The sequence below is a fragment of the Lithobates pipiens genome, unplaced genomic scaffold (genome assembly GCF_037356315.1).
Source record: "Lithobates pipiens isolate NorthernLeopardFrog02 unplaced genomic scaffold, aLitPip1_a1.2 Scaffold_16, whole genome shotgun sequence".
Classification (NCBI taxonomy): domain Eukaryota; kingdom Metazoa; phylum Chordata; class Amphibia; order Anura; family Ranidae; genus Lithobates; species Lithobates pipiens.
The window spans coordinates 95,440,524-95,463,191 of NW_027507748.1; the positions used below are offsets into that span (position 1 = coordinate 95,440,524).

The window sequence follows — 22,668 nt, forward strand, 5'->3', positions numbered from 1 at the left end:
AACCCCTGACCATTCCGAGTATTCCCCATTTATCACCACCCTCTGAACTCGCCCTTGTAGCCAGTTTTCCATCCATGTACCCACCCTATGGTCCATGCCAACGGACCTTACTTTGTACAGTAAACATTTATGTGGAATTGTGTCAAATGCTTTTGCAAAATCCAGATACACCACATCTACGGGCCTTCCTTTATCTAGATGGCAACTCACCTCCTCATAGAAGCTTAATAGATTGGTTTGGCAATCATGATTCTTCATGAATCCATCCTGACTACTGCTAATGATACTGTTTCCATTACTAAAATCTTGTATATAGTCCCATATCATCCCCTCCAAGAGCTTGCATACTATTGATGTTAGACTAACTGGTCTGTAAATCCCAGGGATGTATTTTGGCCCTGTTTTAAATATTGGTGCTACGTTGGCTTTTCTCTAATCAGCTGGTGCCATTCCAGTCAGTAGACTGCCAGTAAAAACTAGGAACAATGGTCTGGCAATTACTCGACTGAGTTACCTAAGTACCCTCAGGTGCAAGTATTTTTTGAAGGCCTTTGCTTTTATATACATTTTTACATTGCGTTAAGCCATCCAGGACTTTTGTTCGCATTTTTAAATTTATTTCCCAATCAAATGCCCTTATTTAATATGCTCTTAAAGCCAACCCATCTCTCCTTCGTGTTCTTTGTTTCTAAGATTTTATCCCAATTTATATCTTCTAGCAAGGTTCATAGTTTAGAGAAGTTGGCTTATGAAATTCATGGTCTTTGTGTTCCCATGTTTTTCCTATTTGTGTAATTTTTTGCTGAAGCCAATTGACCTGTGATTGCTGTTTCCAAAATTGCCCCGCATTTCCACATCCATGATCAGGTCTGTATTGTTGGTAATCAGTAGATATAGTAACGCCTTGTCCTGCAAGACATTTAGGAACTGGCGAGCCTAATGCCACGTACACATGTAGCCGACTATCCAACGGGCTTAGTCTGGCGGACTTCCCGCCAGACTGTCCGTCGGACTTTCCGAATGAGCTACTTGCCCACACACGGCACTTTTTCAGCGGACTAATACAGCGTACTAAGTTCGCCGTACTATCCGCCCTACTTTTGAAATCAACGGACTCGCCCACACATGCGGAGGAAAGTCCGCTGATTTCGAGCACGTCTCCAGGTAGGCGGGGCCCGCGAAGGAGACGTCGCTGGCCCTGCCACCTGTTATGGACTTAAAGGGGAACCCCAACGCCGAAAAAAAATCGGCGTGGGGGTCCCCCCAGGTCCACATCAGACCCTTGTCCGAGCACGCTACCCGGCCAGCTGGGGAAAGGGGGGACGAGCGAGCGCCCCCCCCTTCTGAGCCGTACCAGGCCGCGTGCCCTCAACATGGGGGGTGGCTTGGGGAAGGGGGGCCGCGCGGCCCCCCCACCCCAAACACCTTGTCCCCATGTTGATGAGGACAAGGGCCTCTTCCCGACAACCCTGGCCGTTGGTGCCACCGCCGCCCCCGCCTTCCGTTCTTCTTCTTCTCCTTCTTCGCCTGGAGATGTTGACTCAACGCTCTCTCCGGCCGCAATGCCAGGGACGCGCTGCGCGGCGACTTATATAGGGACAAGGGGCGGGGTCATCGGTTGATGTCACATGGGCTGATGTCACATGGCGACAGTCCCAGCATCCTCCGGGACTGTGGCATCGTAAGGGGGCAGGGTCACCATGCGACATCAAACGATGACCCCGTCCCTTGTCCCTATATAAGTCGCCACGCAGCGCGTCCCTGGCATTGCGGCCGGAAAGAGCGTTGAGTCAACATTTCCAGGAGAAGAAGAAGAACGGAAGGCGGCGGCGACGGAAGACCGAAGAGAGGGACAAGACCCCCGAAGTTGGAAGAAGAGGGCGCGGCGAGGAAGAAAGCCGGGCTCCTCCGCTAGCAAAAGGGCTAGAAGAAGATAGCGGAGGAGTCCGGTGAGAAGACCCCCCGAAGACGGAAGACCCCCGGAGCTGTGCAATAAACTATTTTATCTTGTGTGTTGTGTTTTTTTTTGTACTTTATATTACAGGTGAATGGGTAGGGGTACATTGTACCCCATACTCATTCACATAGGGTGGGGGGCCGGTATCCGAGGGCCCCCTTAATAAAGGGGGCTCCCGGATTCGGATAAGCCCCACGCCCGCAGATCCCGACAACCAACGGCCAGGGTTGTCGGGAAGAGGCCCTTGTCCTCATCAACATGGGGACAAGGTGCTTTGGGGTGGGGGGACCGCGCGGCCCCCCTTCCCCAAGGCACCCCCCATGTTGAGGGCACGCGGCCTGGTACGGCTCGGAGGGGGGGCGCTCGCTCGCCCCCCCCTTTCCTGGCCGGCCGGGTAGCGTGCTCGGACAAGGGTCTGATGTGGACCTGGGGGAACCCCCACGCCGATTTTTTTCGGTGTTGGGGTTCCCCTTTAAGTCCATACCAGGTGGCGGGGCCAGCGACGTCTCCTTCGCGGGGCCCACCTACCTAGAGACCCGCTCGAAATGAGCGGACTTTTCTCCGGGGGGAAAAGTCCGTTCATTTCAAAAGTACGGCGGACTGGCATACACACGGCCAGATTGTCCGCCGAAATGCGAGTCCGGCGGGAAGATTGGAGTGCAAAACTACTTTCTAAGTCCGCCGTACTTTCGGGTCAAAAAAGTATGCCGGAGGCTACACACGGGGGGATTGTCCGGCTGACTTGAGTTTGCCGGACTTTTCCACCCGATTGTTTGATCATGTGTATGCGGCATTAGATGAATGTATAGTTCCCTCCGCCTGGTCTATGTCTGGATTATTAAATTCCCCCATTATGATAACACTTCCCATCCTTGTTGCTAATCCAAATTATGATAGGAGGCTCCTCCCTCAGGTTAGGGGCCTATAGCATACTCTCATTGTTTTTTCCCTTAGCTTTGTCCCTTTGGAGCTCTACTCATAAGGATTCCACCTCCTCCCTAGCTCCCTTATTGATGTCATCTCTCACATTCACTTGTACATTATTCTTGATATGTAGGCCTACCCTTCCCCCTTGTTTTACCCTCTCTGTCCCTGTAATAAAGTGAATACCCTTGAATGGTTTCCAGCCAATCGTGAGAGCTGTTGAACCAGGTCTCTGAAATTCCCACAAAATCTAAATCCTTCTCATTCAACAGTATCTATATTTCACCCATCTTGTCCGTCAGGCTCCTGGCATTGGTGAACATGCCACGTAGTTTAGACTGGTCGCATACTTATTGGGTGTTCCAAGATTACAAATAGGACTTGTTACTATACTTACCTCAGGTTCATGTGCTTTAGTCAACCTACCACTAATGCCCCCAATGCTACCCTCTGGAATATGCTCATTGCTGACTATCTCTACCTCTGGACCCTCCCCCCGTCGCCTAGTTTAAAAACCCCTCTAACTTTTCAGCCATCTTCACTCCCAGCAGATCTGCACCCTCCTCATTTAGGTGCAGTCCGTCCCTTCTATAGTACTGATGAACGACGAACTGCCCAGTTCTCCAGGAACCCAAACCCCTCCTTACTATACCAGCTCCTCAGCCACTTGTTTACTTCCCTAATCTCCTTCTGCCTTTCTGATGTGGCTGGTGGTACCAGTAGTATTCCTGAGTTGTACAGGCGCCTTACCTGTACTGAAATTGTTTACTCTTATTTTACTGCACAATGTGAGCTTCCTATATTGAGCATTAGACAGTGCAGTAAGTCTGCCTCATGTTCTGACTGGAGGATGTCCAGCATCATCTAACTTTTTCCCTCCTCAGCTTTACTAGCTCTGGCCAATTTTTTTTAATCATTAGAGCTTAGCCATACATGTAGCCGTTACCTAGGGAAGTATAATAATCCTAATCGCAATCAGCGCAATTTCTGTGTGATACTTTAGAAATAGCTAAAAAAAAAACTAAAATAAGTCTTGTGTGCTGCCTAGGAACATCTATTCCTCCAGACTGACATCAACAGATCAAGGCATTTTTTTTATATTTGCATAACCCCTCCCAATAGCCACTGTTTGCACCAGGGCTGATGGTTCTTGAGTGGTACTGAAGCAAGGTGCTGTGATGTTTTTCTGCAAGCTGTGTACAGCTCCCTGCTGGCCACACCCACCAGCCATGATTTGCCTGCATTGCATAGAGTATCACAGAGAATAAATGATGATGTCACTGTGTCTAAAAAAAGGTGATGAAATTGGAAAGGTTTTATTGCAACATTTCATTAGCACCTTGATGAAGGGGAAACGAAGGAACCAGGGAAGTTAAAATATAAGCAGATTAAACGTCATTATTATTATGATGATGATGATGATGCTACTAAATTTGGCCTGGACATCTAGGCATCAATGACTTGTGGTCACAAAAGAATAAATGTAGCATGAAATTTATTGTACTGTCCTACTGAATGGAATATTAGAAACAAACACACACAATATTAAATCTGAAGATCCATACCCAGCTTAATTCTTCTCACTTTGAATTCATTAGCAAACTTTTCCAGCTCTCGGATCTCTGGAGAGTCCATATCAATAGGCTCCTCGATGGGTTTACTCTTTCTTCTGAACTCCTGCTTGAAATCTGAGGCGGTGATCTCCTCTCCCAGGAGAGCCTGATGTACTGGGGCAAAACCGTGACCCAATGTGCAAGAGCTGGCGCTCATAAGACATGGAGGTAAACTGCCTGTATGGACTCCTGTGGAATGTGGAAGGACACGAGGCTTCATAGAGTTGTCATATTTTAAATAACAATCTTTTTATTTTAGGTCCACAAAAAAGCAAGCATATGTTTTAGTTACCCCATTAAGACTGTCATGGGGGCACAGACAGGGAGACGTTTTCCTTGTTATAAGCAATCCTTTTAGTGACTGACTTTTTGTAACTTCTTTTGCTTAAAATGGTTTATATAATAGAACAGTACTTATTGTCATAGCAAATTTAAAGGACATCCCCATTGAAGAAGTCACATGACGTGACGTAACGCGTAGGGAGTGGCCGTAGGACAACCGGAAACAGCGTAAGACTGGCTGAAAACGCCAGGTCTTCATTTTTATCTGCTCTGTGTTAACCTTTTTTTTGCTTATGTGAGAGTCCATTTTTTATGCTTTAATAAATTTGTCCATTCATTCAACTACTACACTATTGGAGTCCCCCTCTCTTTCTCCCTCTCCCCCTCTCCTCTGTGTTTTTTTTTTTTTTTTCAAGCTCTATACCACGGAATTACAAGCTGCAGTGTTGTATTCAAGTATTGGAAATGGCCCTCTAGTGGCAGAAGGATATACTACAGGCTTCATCTATTATTCCTTGGTTATTACATAGAGAAATATTAAGGAGAATCTTCTGGGGTTATTTTACTTTGCCTGATTATTCCCTCTTTGAGGTGAGAGTTCTGAGAGCCTGGATTTATCTATTTTTGAACAGCTGGTCACGCCTTTTCTCCTATTTTTCACTGTTTTCACACATCGGTGTGTTCACCTTGATTTATTGACTTTATATATTATATTTTTTTATACATTTATATTTCTTTATACATTTATTTTTTAGTGGCACCATTTGCGCAGGACTTTTTACTTTGTTTAAATTTAAAGGACAACTGTATTTTTGTTGTCTTTTTTTATTTTTTCATCTAACCTAACCCCCAGAATGCTGCTCACTTATGCCGCGTACACACGAGCGGACTGTATGGCGTACTTAGTCCGTCTAAACACATTTCAGCGGACAATCCGCTCGTGTGTGGGCTTCAGCGGACTTTTTCAGCGTGCAGTCTGGCGTACTAAGAATTTCGGATTTTTCGAAATTCTGTCCGTCGTACTTTGGTTTCAGAGGACAATCCGCTCGTCAGTATGCTAGTTCGACGGACTAAGAATGGCGCATGCCCAGAAAGGATTTACACGGCGGAAGGGTGCTTTGCTGTGTCTTGGACTTCCTATTTCTAGTCCCGTTGTACGTGCTGTACACGTCATCGCGCAAGCTTTCGACGGACTGTTTGTGCATCCGTGTGTGGTCAAGTCCGTTCAGTCGAAAGTACGACAGTCCGTCGGATTGTGTGACGAACTAAGTACGCCATACAGTCCGCTCGTGTGTACGCGGCATTAGTCTTTTACTTACCTTTTACCTCCAATCCAGCATTGTTTACTGTGCAGACCTGCTTCAAACCATTTCAAAGCCTTTCCTTCAAAAACTGCAGTTTCACAATACACATGCATGCCACAGATCTATTTATTCCTATGGGAAAGCTGTACTCAGAGTGTCCACTTAATCCTGCCATGAGTAGAGATTTCCCGTTGAAATTAATGGTTTGCATGGCCAGTTAGAATATACCCTTTTTTGGGGGAAAGGCTTTGTGACTCCATGTTAGGCACCACAAAGATCGCTGGATTGTAGCTGAAGGTAAGTACAAGATTATGTGTGCAGCACTCAGGTAGGTCGGGGGATCAGATTAGAGCCCCCCAAAAAATGACAATAAAGTACAGTTGTCCTTTAATGCAAATCTATACTTTTCCATACTCAGCAAAGTAGGCTTGATTTTCAGGAAGAAATTTAGATTGTTGCATTTACCTTTTTTGTTTGTACTGCTTTTGCAGATTGCCTACAAGCCACCCAGGATTCCTTTATAAATTTTGACTTGATTGGGCAAATCTAAACCTGCACAGGACTATGCATGCTTCCCCTACTATTACATAACAGACCTCTGGGCATGTACCTGGCTATTGGCCACTGAGACCACGAGTGCTGTAGAGGTATAGGGATGGGAGGGTGTCATATGTTCTCCCATAGTAATAAGTAGTGGATATGTTTCAGGAGGTCTGGCAGTAGATTGGGGCAGTGGGGGAGTATGGCAATTGTTAGTACTATTGACTTATGGACCCTCTTTTAAATTGATCCCATAGTATGGGCAAAATAAAAGTTCTTTAAAAATAAAATACTGATTATTGCCAATATTGCATTGATATAAATCTCTCAGTAACATACTTGTGAATGTTATTGTTAGCAATTTTGCATAAACTAATGTGCACTTTTGAAGAAAAGGGGAAAACCTCACACTATGTCCATTAACATTTTTGTATATTTTTATTCCAGATAATTGTTGATTTGGAATGAAGGTTTTAGTGGCATAATGTGTGGACTAATTAAGTATGGCCTGGCCTAAAGCAAGTAAACCTATGCATATAATGTGCATTTTAAGTTTATCGTCCACATAATACCATGAATTAAAGTGTATCTGTAGTCAAAACTTTTTAGTTTTGGATAGAGTATGGAAGAGCTAAAATCCTTACCAGATTATTTTTTTGCTGTCTGTTTACCATTGGGGAAATGTCTCTTCAATTCCTGTCCCAACAATGCAACAAGAAGTTAGAGGGACTCCTCCTGCAGACAGCTGTCTTTGGAAGAGGTGACTCCACTCTTCCCCTCCTTATGCTTAGGGAACAACTCTAAAATGTAGGACTTCCCTTCATTTTTTTATTCAGTGACAATGGTGACCAGTAAAAATATAGGAGGTAAGCCTAGTACACACTAGAAGCTTTTTTCGTTCCATCCAGCAGGCTGAATGGAAAAAAAAACTTGTAAGAGCTCAGAAAGAGACACTGTACTAACAATCCGATGTTAGGAGAGTGATCTCCCCCACTGAGATATTGTGTTCTGACAGGGGGACTGCCCCACCTGAACACACTAGTCAGCGTTCCCCGACAATGGTTGAGAGCGCTGATTGGGTGCCAATATGCTGATTTTTTTCGGTCATGCCCCTTCAATAAAAGCAAGCCAAACGTCTGACAGTTACTATTGAACTATTGAACCTGCTGATGCCCCCTGATATTTGGCCTGTGTGTACGGCTCTTTAATCTCCTTACGGGGGACACAGATTGTAATAGATTGTCTAACCCTTCCACACTTTATTTAAAACTTAAAAAAAGGTTTTGCCTAGAGATACACTTTAGTACATTTCTAAAACAACTTACCTTGTAAGGTACTTACTCCATTTACGACATTGGACAGAGGCATGCTGCATGTTTGTAAAATTCTTGTTTGAGAAATACTTGCAGATAGCATCTCTGGAGCAGTGGGTTTAATCCCTGCAAAGAATTGGTACAGTATAATCATGGGTCATGGTGTTCAAATATAAATGTCTGCACATTCACTTGGCTTATTCACTAGGATAGCAAGAAATCAGAATGATGGGCAAAGACTATTAACCTATATCAATGAGTGAGAAAGTATCTAGTATGCTGCCTACACCTTACTCATCTCTCTCCAGTTTGACAGCTGTTTAAGCCAGTAACAGCCATTTATTCATTGTTTTTTGTGGGTAGATCAATGAGGAGTTAGAACCTTTAGCAGGTTTTTTTTTGCTGTCTGGGTCCCCAATAGGTGATTCATTTTCTCATTGCCCTGGTGTCCATTTGTTCCAGACTAAGGCCGCATGCACACAGAGCATTTTTATAGCTGCTTTTACCAGCGTCAGATGTTTTTATTTGCAGCTTAAAAGCCCAAAAGTGGAAGCTCAGCTTATCTGCCCCCCCCCCCTCCGGTGCCACATTTGGCACCTTTCGGGGGGGGGGGGGGGGGGAGAGAGACTGGTACCGGTTTTTGGCTGGGACTCTTCCCCACTTCCAGGAGACTGCACCGTGGAGCCGTCCCTCAGAAGTTTGGCTCCCCTCCTCCTTCCACCACCACCATGCCAGTTAGAAAGCGCAACGTGCTTCACGCAAGCGCAGTAGGAAACCAACTGTGAAGCTAAAAAGGCCAGTTTCCCTTATCACGAATGGTGGTGGCAGCACCCGAGAGCCGACCTGAAAATTGTCCGGGGTGCTGTCACCATGGGAACAATGGACAAGTGTCCTAATATTAAAAGTCTGCAGCTACAGTATTTGTAGCTGCCGAGTTTGAATTTTTTCATGGGGGGGCGGAACTCCGATTTAAAAATGCCTGTCCATGTTATTCTATAGTCTCATGCACACACAGGCTTTTAGGCGCTGTAAGTGGCATAGGCATTTTCAAGCTGTAAAAAAAACCAGGGCCAGTGCATTCTGGAGCAGCAGTTACAGCTGTAAAAACATCTGACACTGCTACAGTAAATGTAAGTTTTTTTTTTGACATGTCAAAATGAATGGTTCCCTATGAGAGCCGTCTTAACTGATCTTACTTTCAGCCCATTGATTTGAACGGCATTGGTATTCAAGTTGGATCATCATGATCCGACTAGTGGTGCAACTTGTGCTCTAAGGATCTTGAAGGGGAAACCCACACCAAAATTTAAAAAAAAATATGGTGTGGTGTCCCCCCAAGATCCATACCAGGCCCTTTGAGTCTGGTATAGACTTTGAAAGGGAACCCCACATCAAAATGAAAAAAAAAAACTACATGAGGTACCCCCAAAAACATACCAGACCCTTATCTGAGAATGCAGCCCGGTAGGTCAGGAAAGGGGGGACTAGGGAGTGCCCCACTCCTGGAACATACTAGGCCACATGCCCTCAACATGGGGGGTGGGTGCTTTTGGGTAAGGGGGCTCTGCGACCCCCACCCCAAAGCACCTTATTCCCATGTTGATGGGAACAAGGGCCCCTTCCTGGCAACCCTGGGTGGGGGTTGTGGGGGTCTGCGGGTAGGGGGCTTATCACGTGATGTCATAAGCGGCGGGGTCTCACAGTGGCACTACCGGATGGCCATGCCTCAGGGCTACATAAGAACTGGCAGAACGGAGCTGGCACAACCACAGGGGACAGCATCGGTGGAAGACTGGGTCGGCGGCAGAGAAGACAGCAGCGGCGGAGAAGACTGGAGGAAGAACACCGGATAGAGAGAAGAACAGAGAGAGAAGAACAGAGGAAGATTTTTAATAAAGGACTTGTGAAAACCATCTCTTGTTTTATTTACACTACACTGCCTTTTTTTGGGGTAAAGGGGTACCTCATACTAATTCACACAGGGAGGGCAACCGGCACTTGGGGGCTCCCTTGTTAAAGAGGGCTTCCAGATTCCAGTAAGCCCTCTGCCAGATCGCAGACCCCCACAACCACCGCCCAGGGTTGTCGGCAGAGGTCCCCCATGTTAAGTGTGTGTGGCCTGGTATAGTCCAGGAGGGGAGTGGGGGCGCTCACTCTCCCCCTCCTGTCCTGACCTGCCGGGCTGCAAGCTTGAATAAGGGTCTGGTATGGATTTTGGGGGGACCCTCAGAACACAAGTTGCACCACAAGCCGGATCTTGATGATCCAACTTGGTTGTGACTTCTATTCATATCAATGGGCTGAATCAGTTAAGACAGCTCTCATAGGTTTCTGATTCTGAATAGAGGCAGAGAAACACTGCTAAAATCGCATTAACGCTAATGCAAAAAGCTACTAAAAGCATGTTTTTACAGCCGCGTTTTCCTGGTGTTGGTAGTGGCTTTGCAGCTTGTTTTTTTTAACGCCCTGTGTTCATGAGGCCTAAAAGTGAGAGATAATCCAACATTTTGAGTTGCCACATGAACAAGAATAGAGGGGAAATATTCCAATGGGGGCACTGATTGTACAACTGGCTAAGGCAGTTTTCCTTTGCTTTGGAGATATCTCCTGTAGTATTTACAGGACAAGAAGCAAAGGCAAACCTCTGTAATGGGGCACAGATAGAAAGAAAAAAAATTATAAAGGTTTTCCCTACTCCGCTCAAAATAATTAAAAAACATTTGGGTTTATATACACTTTAATTTTAAAAAGCAAAAGACTCCTCAATGTGCTAACAGTTACATTTTTTTTTTATATATTCACATTACAATTACAAAACTAAAGTAGTTAAGCACAACACAAATGTTGCAATTCAATTGAGTTAGCCACACATTTTCCACCTTATTCTGTTTAATTCTAATAGAATATATTCCAAGAGAAGTGCACCATTTCTACAGTATCTTGAAAAAGTATTCATACCCCTTGGAATTTTCCACATTTTGTCATGTTACAACCAAAAACATAAATGTAAATTTTATGTGATAGACCAACACAAAGTGGCACATAATTGTGAAATGGAAGTAAAATGATAAATGGTTTTCAACATTTTTTACAATTAAATATCTGAAAAGTTTGGCATGCATTTGTATTCAGCCCCCCGAGTCAATCCTTTCTAGAACCTCTCTAAGCTACAATTACAGCTGCAAGTCTTTTTGGGGATGTCTCTACCAGCTTTGAACATCTAGAGAGTGACAATTTTGCCCATTCTTCTTTGCAAAATAGCTCAAGCTCTGTAAGATTGGATGAAGAGCATCTGTGAACAGCAATTTTCAAGACTTGCCCCAGATTCTCAATTGGATTTAGGTCGGGACTTTTACTGGGCTATTCTAACACATGACTATGCTTTGATCTAAACCATTCCATTGTAGCTCTGGCTGTTTGTTTAGGGTCGTTGTCCTGCTGGAAAGTGAACCTCCGCCCCATGTGGAAATACTTTTTCAAGGCACTGTATATCCCAATCAAACAGACCGTGGGGCTCCGAATCCCAATTCCAATAGGATATTAGTTTCAATGTTAAAAAAAAAAAAGTCATACATTTCATTGATACATGTAGTTAAAAACACAGCCCTGTAGGAAAAGCTGACATGTTATGGCTTTTTTTCACATATGAACTTTCTTCATGGAAAGAGATGTAATTTTTCCAAAATAACATTGGTGTTATGTTATGCCGCTCGGTTTGATGCAAATACTTAACTGAGTTATTTAAAACCTAAAGCCAAACCTCTGTCAACTTTTTGTTTCTATCCATGTCCTCATTTGTGGGATTTTCTCCTTCTATTTTTTTTTTTTTATGTATCATACAGCAGAGGAAGTGAGGACAATCTCCCCAGTGTGAATACAGCTATATATAAAACACATTTTCTGTTATCATTGGAATGGAAATCTGCCAGGATTTCTGAGTCCTCATTCAGGAGATTGCCCCTCATTTCCTGTCCAGGGGATGGGGGTCTAACAGAATAGGAGTTAAATAGGTATGGTAGAAATACGAGAGTGCCACAGGGTAGTTGCAAGTCTAGTAAATCTCCATTGGTCACAGCAAATATCACACTGATACCCAACACGTTTCAGAGGATCATTGGCTTCTTTCATCAGGGCTTATGATTACAGAAGCTTATAAAAACTGAACCAGAGCAGGGTTATTTTGGTGAATTGCTTTTAAGTTTCAAGGCTCATTTGGGTAGTCGGTCTAATGCCGCGTACACACGACCGGACTTTCCGTGAGAATAAACTGACGGTCTTTCCGACTGAGTTTCTGACAGAGTTCTGACTGAACGGACTTGCCTACACATGATCACACCAAAGTCTGTTCATTTCTAACGTGATGAGGTACGACGGGACTAGAAAAGGAAGTTCAATAGCCAGTAGCCAATAGCTGCCCTAGCGTTGTATTTGGTCCGTCGGACTAGCATACAGACGAACGGTTTTCCCGATAGGAATTGATTCAGTCGGAAAGATTTAAAACATGTGCTATTTCTAGGTCTGTCAGACTTTTTTGAAGCCCACACACAATCGGAATATCCCATGAAATGATTCAGTCGGACCATTTCTGCCAGAAAGTCCGGTCATGTGTACGCAGCATAAGAGAATAGGATTTACAGGGATGTCACATAGGCAGCATTTAAAATCCTCCAATATGTAATTTTTTGCTGGAATTGGACTTTAATTGTTTAATGGTTATTGAAAGTAAAATATATTGTAAATATACAAAGAGACATATTATGGCAAGAGATGTGTTTTTACTATATCGTGCCTGTTATTTTAGTGTTCATACAACTCTCCATACCTTCCAATTGGAGCATTTATATCCTGCTAACCTGCTAGTTAGGAATTAGTGTTTGGACGAATGGTTCGGGCCAACTCTAGCATAAATGTAAACAAATGTTAGTCCCGAACATCGGCTGTCCGCCTGTTCAGCCAACACCAAAATTTGCAGGGCGTTTGGAGGGTGTTTGCCCTGCTGAATGCCCTGCAATGCCCTGCAATGCCCTGCGTGCTACACAGTGCATTCTAAGCCCTGATTAGGCAAAGCTTTGCTCAATCAGGGCTCAGTGAATAGCTGGTTGTTAAGGACCAGGGTCGGGAATCCGGCTGCTGGGTCATCCGATGTCAGTGGGCTTTCCTGCTGAAGGGCCTAGTATGGATTTGGGGGGGACCCCACGCCATCTTTCTTTTATTGCCGGAAATGGTATTGTATTGCCGGAAATTTAAATGTGATTTGACTAGTTTTTTTTTTTCTTTAGCACTGTCAGGTACTGTTTTTAAAGGAATTTTTCATTTTTATTGTTGCACTTTAAGCATCATTAAAATCAATAACTTGCATATAAGCCTTCAAAATGGGGACTTTTGACATTTCAAGTTTGGGTCCCAAAGACTTTAATGGGGTTCACTGTTTGGGTCAGAACTTTTACTCTGTACAAGAGTTCTGGTGGAACCAAACAGGGGGGTGTTCGGCCCATCCCTATTAGAAATGCTACAGAGAGATTTTGCCATCTAAGGACAGCCAGTCAAAAAGAGACCAGCCAATATTGCGTGGTCAGCTCATTTTGCGCAACAAAATATCAAATTTAAGTTTTTTTAAAACTGTTCAATGCACACATACAAATTAAATGATGTTTTAAGCCTAAAAATATGTTCTTCTTAATATATAGTATATATAACTAAAAAATACCCACTAGTTGTTGTTTTTATACATAACATATTTTTATATATTTCTTTTTATGTTTTCAAAATGTAAAAAACAAATTGGTCTGTCATAGTTCCCAAACACTACCAATTCTAAATGGCATTACAATGCATTGTCAGATAAAATCACAACCTTCTTGACTGCTGAGAAAAAACCCTGCCTCCCAGTTCCTGAGTGTCTATATAAGTATAAAATCTCATTTATTCTCAGTTCTGTAATTGTTTACATTTCTCTTATATACAGAGATATTTGATTTAATTGTGTTAAACACACTCAGGAGCTGTAAAATAGCATTTATTATAGGCTTGACGTCAAGCAGTCGACAGAGCAGCACCTGTTAGACCTCAGGGGGTCTCTCAGTTATGATAGAACTATTTAAACAAAGCATGTAATTCAGAAGCATGAAATTAATCTACATACCAAAATTTATCAAATAAAAAAAACACTTACCAGTCATCACCCCATAAGTAGATTGTTGGCTTCCATAGTGACATGATGGGTTTGGATAATGCAGCCCTGCTGGTATATGTTCCACATTAGGCACAGAGAAGTATATATGAGAGAATTTAGGAATTTGGACCAAAGACAAAACAGACGGGACTGGTAAGAAAATATTCAAGATTCATTCGTAGAATAAGCTTTACTTCATTGTTTCTATTGTTATCAATTTTTCTACGTATATAATACACTTTTTCAGTCTAAATATGGCATGAGGCTTAGTAAGGGTTACCGGGTGCAAACATAGGATTGTAACAACAAAAAATAAACAAAACAGGAGTAGGGGTATCTATCACTTTTTTTTATAATTAGTATTTATTTCATAACCTTTATCATTTTAGCTAAATATTTATAGTAACAACCCTGAGTGCCCAAGGGGCTAAACAACCAACATATGTGCCAATCTCACCAAAATCAATATAAGAAGAACAATGTCGTCTTATTAAAATTGCAATGAGCCATCATAGGACCCACCTGAAATGTACCCACAGGTAGACCCTATAGCTTTACAATAAATGCCAATGAAGGGTTCTAGTGAAATCACAGGGAGTATCTATGAGAATGTATCCTGAATACCAGAAATACATTCAGGTCTTATTTTTTTTGTTATGGGCCAACAATACATGATGTTTTGTGGACTAAAGTCACAAAAAAGCCCTGTCCAATTGTCTTTTGCTAAACTAAACTACTGAATCCCCCCCCCCCCCCCCCCCTATATCTTCACAACAGAATTCTCTAGGGAACAAATAAGAAGAGTTGTACTTAATGCAAGCGTGGGGAGGCTATGCATCTGTTAATTGTACACAACATAAAATGGGGCTTCTACATAATGTCACATAAGAATAAGAAAGCATCTGCAAGTATACATTTCAGACATCTAGGAGTTAGAGTGAAGTGAAGTTATTAGACTACACTATGATTTATCCAACAATGGCATCTTCTTCACTTTATAACAGCATCCTACAGAATCTGGAGCTGTCTTCCAAAATGTCTCTTTGGGGGATTTACAGAATGTCTTACACGGTCGGAAATTCTGACTGAAAAGGTCCGATCGGATTATGTTGTCGGAAAATACGATCGTGTGTGGGCTCTATCGGACTTTTTCCGTTGGAAATTCCAGCGGAAAAAGTTTGCGAGCTGGATCTAAAATTTTCCGACAACAAAATCCGATCAGACTTTTTCTGATTGTTTGTAGAGAATTCCGACGGACAAAGTGCCACACATGCTCTGATTAAATTACGAGACCAAAGATATTGGCTACTAGCCTCTACGTAGTCCCGTTGTACGCAATGAACGTCACCTCGTTCTGAATGATCGGATTTTCTGACAACTTTAACCGACCGTGTGTATGCAACACAAGTTTCAGCCAAAATGCATCGGAAAAAATCTGATGGATTTTGTGGTCGGAATGTCCACTAGTGTGTACAGGGCATTAAGACTAAGCTCAACTAGTGTCAATCTCCAGTGGCAGACACTTGGGGCACCATAGTTATTACTGGCTTATGCAAATGGACATTTGCTAACATCACAACTATTTTCCCTATGCAATTTAATGGGGATAAAAAAGCATCCCAAGACAGCTTGATGCAGTAGGAGGTCAGAAGCAGGTCAAAAAGAGGTCAAAGGCAGTATGGAAGGAGGTCGGGAACGCATATAAAAGATGGCAGCAGCATCCCAAACTGATCTGAAATGCAAGCTAAAATAACCCAGAAACCTGCTACACGTGCCCTTCAAATATGTTCATTATTGCTTGTGTTTTACAGAATTAAGATAAATTTAAAAATGAAATAAAGATCTAAAGTTTTTTTTTTTTTTGGAAGGAAACCACGTGATAGAAATTGTGAACTACAATCTCAACATTAAAACGCTTGAAAAAGGGGCATGATGTTATGCATGTTTATCTCAGAAGAAATAATAAAATGTTATTTGAAAAATTACACCTTGGGAGAATGCTAGTGAAACCAGCACTAGTCTCCCAGTACGATCACTTGTGCACAACATATGGACCGAATATTGTATGATCTGTCCCTGTATAAGGCTTAAAGGGAACCCTACAACCATTGGGAAAATCTTTCATCAAAACAAAACATCTGCATACATAAGAAGATATGTCAAATCACAAAATCTCATGGATTAAAAGTGATTTCATAATAAAATGTAATAAAGTAACAACAATAATAAAAAGCTGCGTAAATTGACTGCTCCATACCTTTAATAAATAAATAATAATCCTTATAATAAAAAAATAAAATAAACTTGTATACAGTTATTATATTATTATAATTTATGGTAAATAACTAATTTAGAAATTATGGTAAATAACTCATTTATACATAAACATACATATATCAGTTTTGAATAGTATGTAAACACCAGAAATCAAATATTCTTACATTTCAACAATACATTTTAACATACAGTATTGATTATATTTTTGTGTATTCTACACTTTTCCCTTTTTACATTCCATTTTTTATCTTTATGATAGTAAAGATAAAACAGTATTCCTTATATCTTATTATAATTTTTTTTAGCAGTTACTTTAATTTTCATGTCAATATCATAATTTTCTTACCACATTACTTATGTGGGTTATTTAAAAAGGCCAGAAGCCCAGAAGAATAAACATAACATGATAAATGTTGTTCTTTACTGCATTTTACACCAACTTGAGTGTGCTTTGCAGAGACTCCCTAAATTAGTCAAATAGCTTTCTAATGGTTAAGGAATAAAGTAAAATATCTAAGCATTTTTTTTTTTTTTTTTGCTGTATAATTATGTAGCCATATAAAAGAGAAATACATCACTCATAATACAAAAGTACCTGTGGAGACCACATTTGTTGTGTGATTGGTGACAGGCAGGTATTCAGCAGTGCTGTGATGCATCCTAAGGGGAAATGTAGCTGAAGATTCAGAATTTAAAGGTACAAAGGTATCCGCCGTTACAAAAGCCTGGAAACTCATTCCCCCAGATAGGACGGATAAAAGCAAGATGAATTTTAAAAGTTTCCTCTGAGTCTTCTGTGAGCCTGGAATGAATTGTTAAAATAAAACTTTTCCTGAGCTTGCATGTATGCATTAATGGGCAGCTTGGTAAGTGCTTGGCGTGTGCAGGTATTTATACTCTTAGGAAATCCCTTTATCCATGTTAATGATTTCTGCCCAGGAGATTGCTACATAAATGCATCAACTGTTCTTCCCACCCAATATAACAATGCCTGGCCAATTGGTGTAACTAAACAGAAACCTGAGATGCTGGACCTATTTAACAGCTTGTCCTCTCTGCATATGCTCGATCCGTAGATTTAAAACACTACATTAATAAGGCTGATGTACTAAAGAAAGAAAAGACTATAACCTGTGTCAGAATAGAATTAGCTGTCTGCTTGCTTCTAGCAATATAAATCTTTTCTTTCTTTAAAGTTTTATTTTTTTTCCGTTACACGCTGTGCTGTTTTTAAAAGGTATGTTCCATTCAGGAGTGAACATTTGTTATTTAAATTAGAGCATGAGTATAGCAATTATCTCTTCTTTTATGCGCCACTCGTCTTTACCTGCCACCATAGTTGTCACAAAGGCTAGGTTCACACCATCGCAGGTCCTTTATGCCTGCATTTCTCACAGGGAAAAAGTCCCTGACCCTGCATGCAGTTTTTCTCACCCGAAACCATGCTGTGTTTTTCAATGCGTGGGGATGTCATTAAAGTCTTACTAAACCCAGGACCCTGTATTCACCATATCCGATCTTCCACAGTACACAGAACATGGAATTATTTTAGTAAATATAAACTGCTAAATATCTTTTCTCATCAGCAGTATATAGCAGTCTTGTGACTTCTATCGGTGTCTGGTTAAAGCTTGTAGGATGAGTTTGCATTCTCTTCTGACTGTCTTATGAGGCTGCAGGACCCCTGACCCTCTGTCTGGACAGTGCTGATTGGCCCTGTGCCGATCACATGCACCCTCCCAAGAAAAAAAACAACTCTCTAGCACTACACACCAAACTGAGCATGTGCAGAGTGCCCCCAAGGTGCTGTTCTATCAGCAGATGGATTGTGGAAGGGCACAATGCAAAGGATTAACCCTTTAGGTTCCACAGTGAGTAAGACAAGCATGCTTTGCTGCATATACGGACTGATGTGAGTTTAGTAACACTTTGAGAATTAAAGCCATCCCTGTGTGTCTGCTAAAGAGCAGTGCATTTTGCATGCAGGACGCGTGTGATTTGCACATGCTCCTGCACCCGCAATAGTGTGAACCTAGGCTAACTTTCTCTTCATGTTGCTTTTTTCTGTGGTTATGCTAGTGGGAAAATCCCAAGTTCAGGTCCATCCTACTATTCATATACCCATCCAATATTAGAATGGCATGTATTTTACAGTTCACCTGCACGCCATTTTAGGTCCTTTAAAAAAAGTAATGGCTAATAGTAGACATCACAAATAATAACTGAAATTTTCCATCAGAAGTGACGTGTGTGTGTATCTCTCTGACTTAGTTTCACTTTTTAGGGTGATCTGACTTTTTCTGACTTGGTGGCAACATTCAGTTGATTGCTATCCAATAACACAGTTTCATATTCCAGTAAAGGTATTTGTATTGGATAGTTGCCTGTGTCATAGACATAAAGCTGGAGGCAGAGTCTGCATGAGCTGGGCATTGCAACTGCAATCCACTGATTGGTATGGCTCCTATCACAGGGTGGGGATCCTCTGACCCTCTCCGTAAAAACGTGAGGCACAGTGACCTATGAACCCACATAACCTAATGATAACAATAGAATATAATAACAATTATTAACGAGGAGCTTGAAGTACTAATACTGGGTGGATGACACCGGAGAGGGGTGATCCATAAAAAGTGTGATAAATGTAAAGCCGCTCCTGAGTCGAGCCTCTCTCTGTTTGTTAAGGGAAACCAAATTGTCCCTGCATTGTGGGTTCTACTGAAGAATGTCTCCCGCATCTTCCAATCTTTTTTATGGATATTTTTATGTTTAATACTGTAACACCCTCTACTTAGATAGGTGCTAGAGTTTAGATTTTTGTCAATGCAGGTAAATTTAGACAGGCCTAGCTGATCTGTGGACTGGGAGTGGCTTAGAGTAGGCTTGTGACTCACAACTAGCTTCACCTTTCGGTTACCTCCCTTCTGCTTCTAGAGGCTTCTAGAAAGAAGGAGGGGAAGAAAGGTGGAGCTATCTGGGGTGTTCTAAGGAGCCCTGACCAATCCCCAACCTGGATTGGCAGGGGGCAGGCCTCCTTAACCACTTCCCACCCGGCCAATGTACATATACGGCCGGGTGGGAGCTATCTACTTCTGAGAGGACGTTCAGGAACGTCCTTAAGAAGGAGGGGGATCACGCGCGCGCTCCTACGCAGCGGCGCGATCCCGATGTGCTCGTGTCACCCGGACACGGCTCATCTCGGATCGGCAGGAGGTCTGTGATTGGCCCTCCTGATCACATTACGGCCGTGTCCAATCACGGCCGTCATGTGATGTAAACAAACAGCCGGTTGCTAGGCAATTGGCCCCTCCTCTCCTCACACAGAAGTCATCGCTGAGGAGAGGACAGCAGATCGCTGCAGCCGGCTGATGATCAGTGAGTATGAGCTGTTTTTACAGCTTTTTACTGATCACTAGTCTAGTGTAAACACACATCACCACACAGTGTAAACACACATGTCACCACAATACACATGACACCACACATGTCCCCCAAAACACACATGTCCCCAAATAATAAAAAGACATGTCCCCAAATAAAAAAACACATGTCCCCCACATATGTCCCACTAAAATCACATGTTCCAATGATTATCTGCACACATATGTACGTGATCACCTGCACACATATGTACATGATCATTTGCGTACATATGTCCGTGATCACACAAACCAATTATTATACACTTAACGGAATTTTTTTTACCAAAAACATGTAGCAGAATACATTTTGGCTTAAATTTATGACAAAATTTGATTTTATTGGATTTCTTTTAAAATAGAAAAAATAAAATATAGTTTTTTTTTTTCAAATTTCCGCTTTTTTGCGCTTATATCGCAAAAAATAAAAAACTGAGTCGTGAATAAATACCACCAAAATAAAGCTCTATTTGTGCGAACAAAATTAAAAAAAATTAATTTGGGTACAGTGTAGAATGACCGCGCAATTGTCATTGAAAGTGCGAGAGCGATGAAAGCTGAAAATTGGTCTGGGAAGGAAGGGGGCGAAAGTGGCCTGTATTGAAGTGGTTAAATACCTAGATTCAGCCCAGCTGGGGAGAAGTTGTTTGGGGGGAATAACTGGAGATGGAGTATTTGGCTGTTGAGGCTTTGGAGGAAGCCCCCCTAGTCTGGGGAGTTGACCTTGGACCAGGGGCTTGGATCTGAACAGGAAACCCCACACAATCCAATGGGTGTCCTGAACAGGAGCAGGTCTTCAGGAGGGATTCACCAGGTATCATTGAGTGGCAGGTACAGTTGAAAGAGCTGGGGGAGGCATGCCAGAGAGAACTGGGAGTGTGCAGTCAGAAGTGGATGTAAAGCCACCGGGAGAGAGTGTGATGTCACTGGCAGTGAAGTCAGGCTGCTGCAGTCAGGAGTGCTGGCATGGTCGGCAAAGGGCTGACTGGGATTAGTAGTCCACCAAAGAGGGCAGCTTGCACCGGAACCTTATTTGCTACACCATAGGGGGCTCCTGTCCCTGCCTGTAATAAGGTCATATTTGCTAAGGCCTGTCTGGAACCAAAGTTAGGCCTAGCCATATGCTAGCTGCACCTGAAGAATTGTGCTGGAGGGAGAAGGAGTGATAGTCTGCAGCAAGTGTTGTGCAGGAGGAAAATATCTAAACTGTCCCAAATGCAAGAATCTTTGTCCTGGGCATCCCATGAATTTATTAACCCCATCCAAGTTCTTATCCCTCAATAATATACAAAAAAACAAAGCTGATGGACTGATTCATTGTCTTGGAGTGTCTGGAAGTGAATGTCAGGCTGGGCAGGGGGACAGGTGGTCCACAATCACTCAGCAGCTCCTACGGAGGTACCACTACATTACATTGATAGAGCCTTTTTAAGTTTAGGGTGCTCAAAGCAAAGCATTTACCTGTTTTGTTTCACAAAATGCCACCAAATCTTACCTAAACCACCTCACATTATATCATGTGCATTTACAACACCCCCTATCCACATAGAAATACTAGACTAAGACACCCATTAGTTCTATCATCCCTGATTAAAACTGTCCTACTGCATGCCAGTTTTACACTGATGCATTCTCCACTGTATCTTAATTCTTGTAGTAAAACACCAACCCATGCTCTTTGTCGCTAGTAAATTTGAGCCTAGCCTTGCTCATTAAAATTGTCATGCTTCACTAATATATTCTCTGTAGTATCTTATTTTTTGTAGCAAAACACCTGCATGTACTCTTTTGGGGTTGATTTCCTAACTAATTGGTTTACTTTGCAAGTTAATTTGCACTTTGCAAGTGAATTTTCACTTAAGCTTGGTGAATGTGGTGAAATTTCATTCTGCAAAGAATACCTAATCACATGCAAGGAAAAAAAAATTTTTTTTGCTTGCACATAATTGTTGATGAGCATCAGCAAAGGTTAACCTCATTCACTAAGCTCTGGGGAACAATTTCCTGCAAAGTCTGTTTGTAAATCAACTCATTTATCTGTAGTACATTTTGACTAATTTCCCTGCATTAAAAATGTCCTGCAGCTAGCAAATTTTACACTGCTGTATTGGGAAAAGGGGGTGGGCAGGAGAGACGGCTGCCCCGGGGCAATGGTTTATTGCAGGGATGGGGGGTGCTGTGTGCTGAGTTCTGTTACAAGGCTGACAGGCGCAGCGGCAGTGCCATCACTACTCCTGTCAGCTCAACTCTGGGAGCAGCAAGGAGAGGAGGAGATAGCTGGGGGGAGGTGCAGGCTGTGGCCTATCTCCCTCCCCTCCCTCCTGTATTAACAAGCCAGTAGCAGTGTTCACAGACATACAGGAGCTGCATTGTCAGGAAGGAAGTGGGGTATAAAGAGAACAGTCCACACAGCCAAGTACTAAAGTGTCCAGGAGAAGAGAGACAGGGGTGGAGGAGAGAGCTGGGAGAAGGCAGGACAGTGTTCTCTCTCCAGCTCCTCCCTCCTGTAGTACAGTTCCTGTATCCTGTATTGCAGGGTTTGTATACCCACATATTTCTTCTGTCACCTTACAACCCCTACCCACCTCTCCCCACTCTGGCAACAGAAGTTGCTGGTAGGTAGTGGGTAACCAAACCCTGTAAAGTCCCAATCTGACAGTCCACCTGTATATTGAAACTGACAGCACTGTCCCCAGTGCTACCTAGATCTCACAGCAGCCTCTGAGTGTATGAAAGGCTTTGAATATCGTCTGTGCCATCGATTATGTATGAATGAGTATGACAGTAAAGAAAACCATTCATATGAATGTAGAAAGCTGAAGTGAGGATAATGGTGACTGACCACTGCACTCACTTCATAAATGACT

The 22,668-nt window shown here is 42.6% G+C and overlaps 1 protein-coding gene across 2 annotated transcripts in view; it reads right to left on the reverse strand.

Moving 5' to 3' along the window:
* The window catches only part of POU1F1 (POU class 1 homeobox 1), a 60,604-nt gene that overhangs the window by 24,332 nt on the left and 13,604 nt on the right, over nt 1-22,668 (reverse strand). Inside the window, exons 1-4 of one of the 2 annotated variants that reach the window (XM_077480116.1) lie at nt 16,978-17,219; nt 14,106-14,255; nt 7,946-8,059; nt 4,447-4,683 (exon numbers count right to left, since the gene is read on the reverse strand). In XM_077480116.1, coding sequence (XP_077336242.1) covers nt 4,447-4,683; nt 7,946-8,059; nt 14,106-14,255; nt 16,978-17,119 — 643 coding nt within the window. In that variant the 5' untranslated portion in view covers nt 17,120-17,219. Of the gene's footprint in view, nt 1-4,446; nt 4,684-7,945; nt 8,060-14,105; nt 14,256-16,977; nt 17,220-22,668 lie in introns of those variants that run through there. The other variant, XM_077480115.1, reaches the window with a different exon arrangement.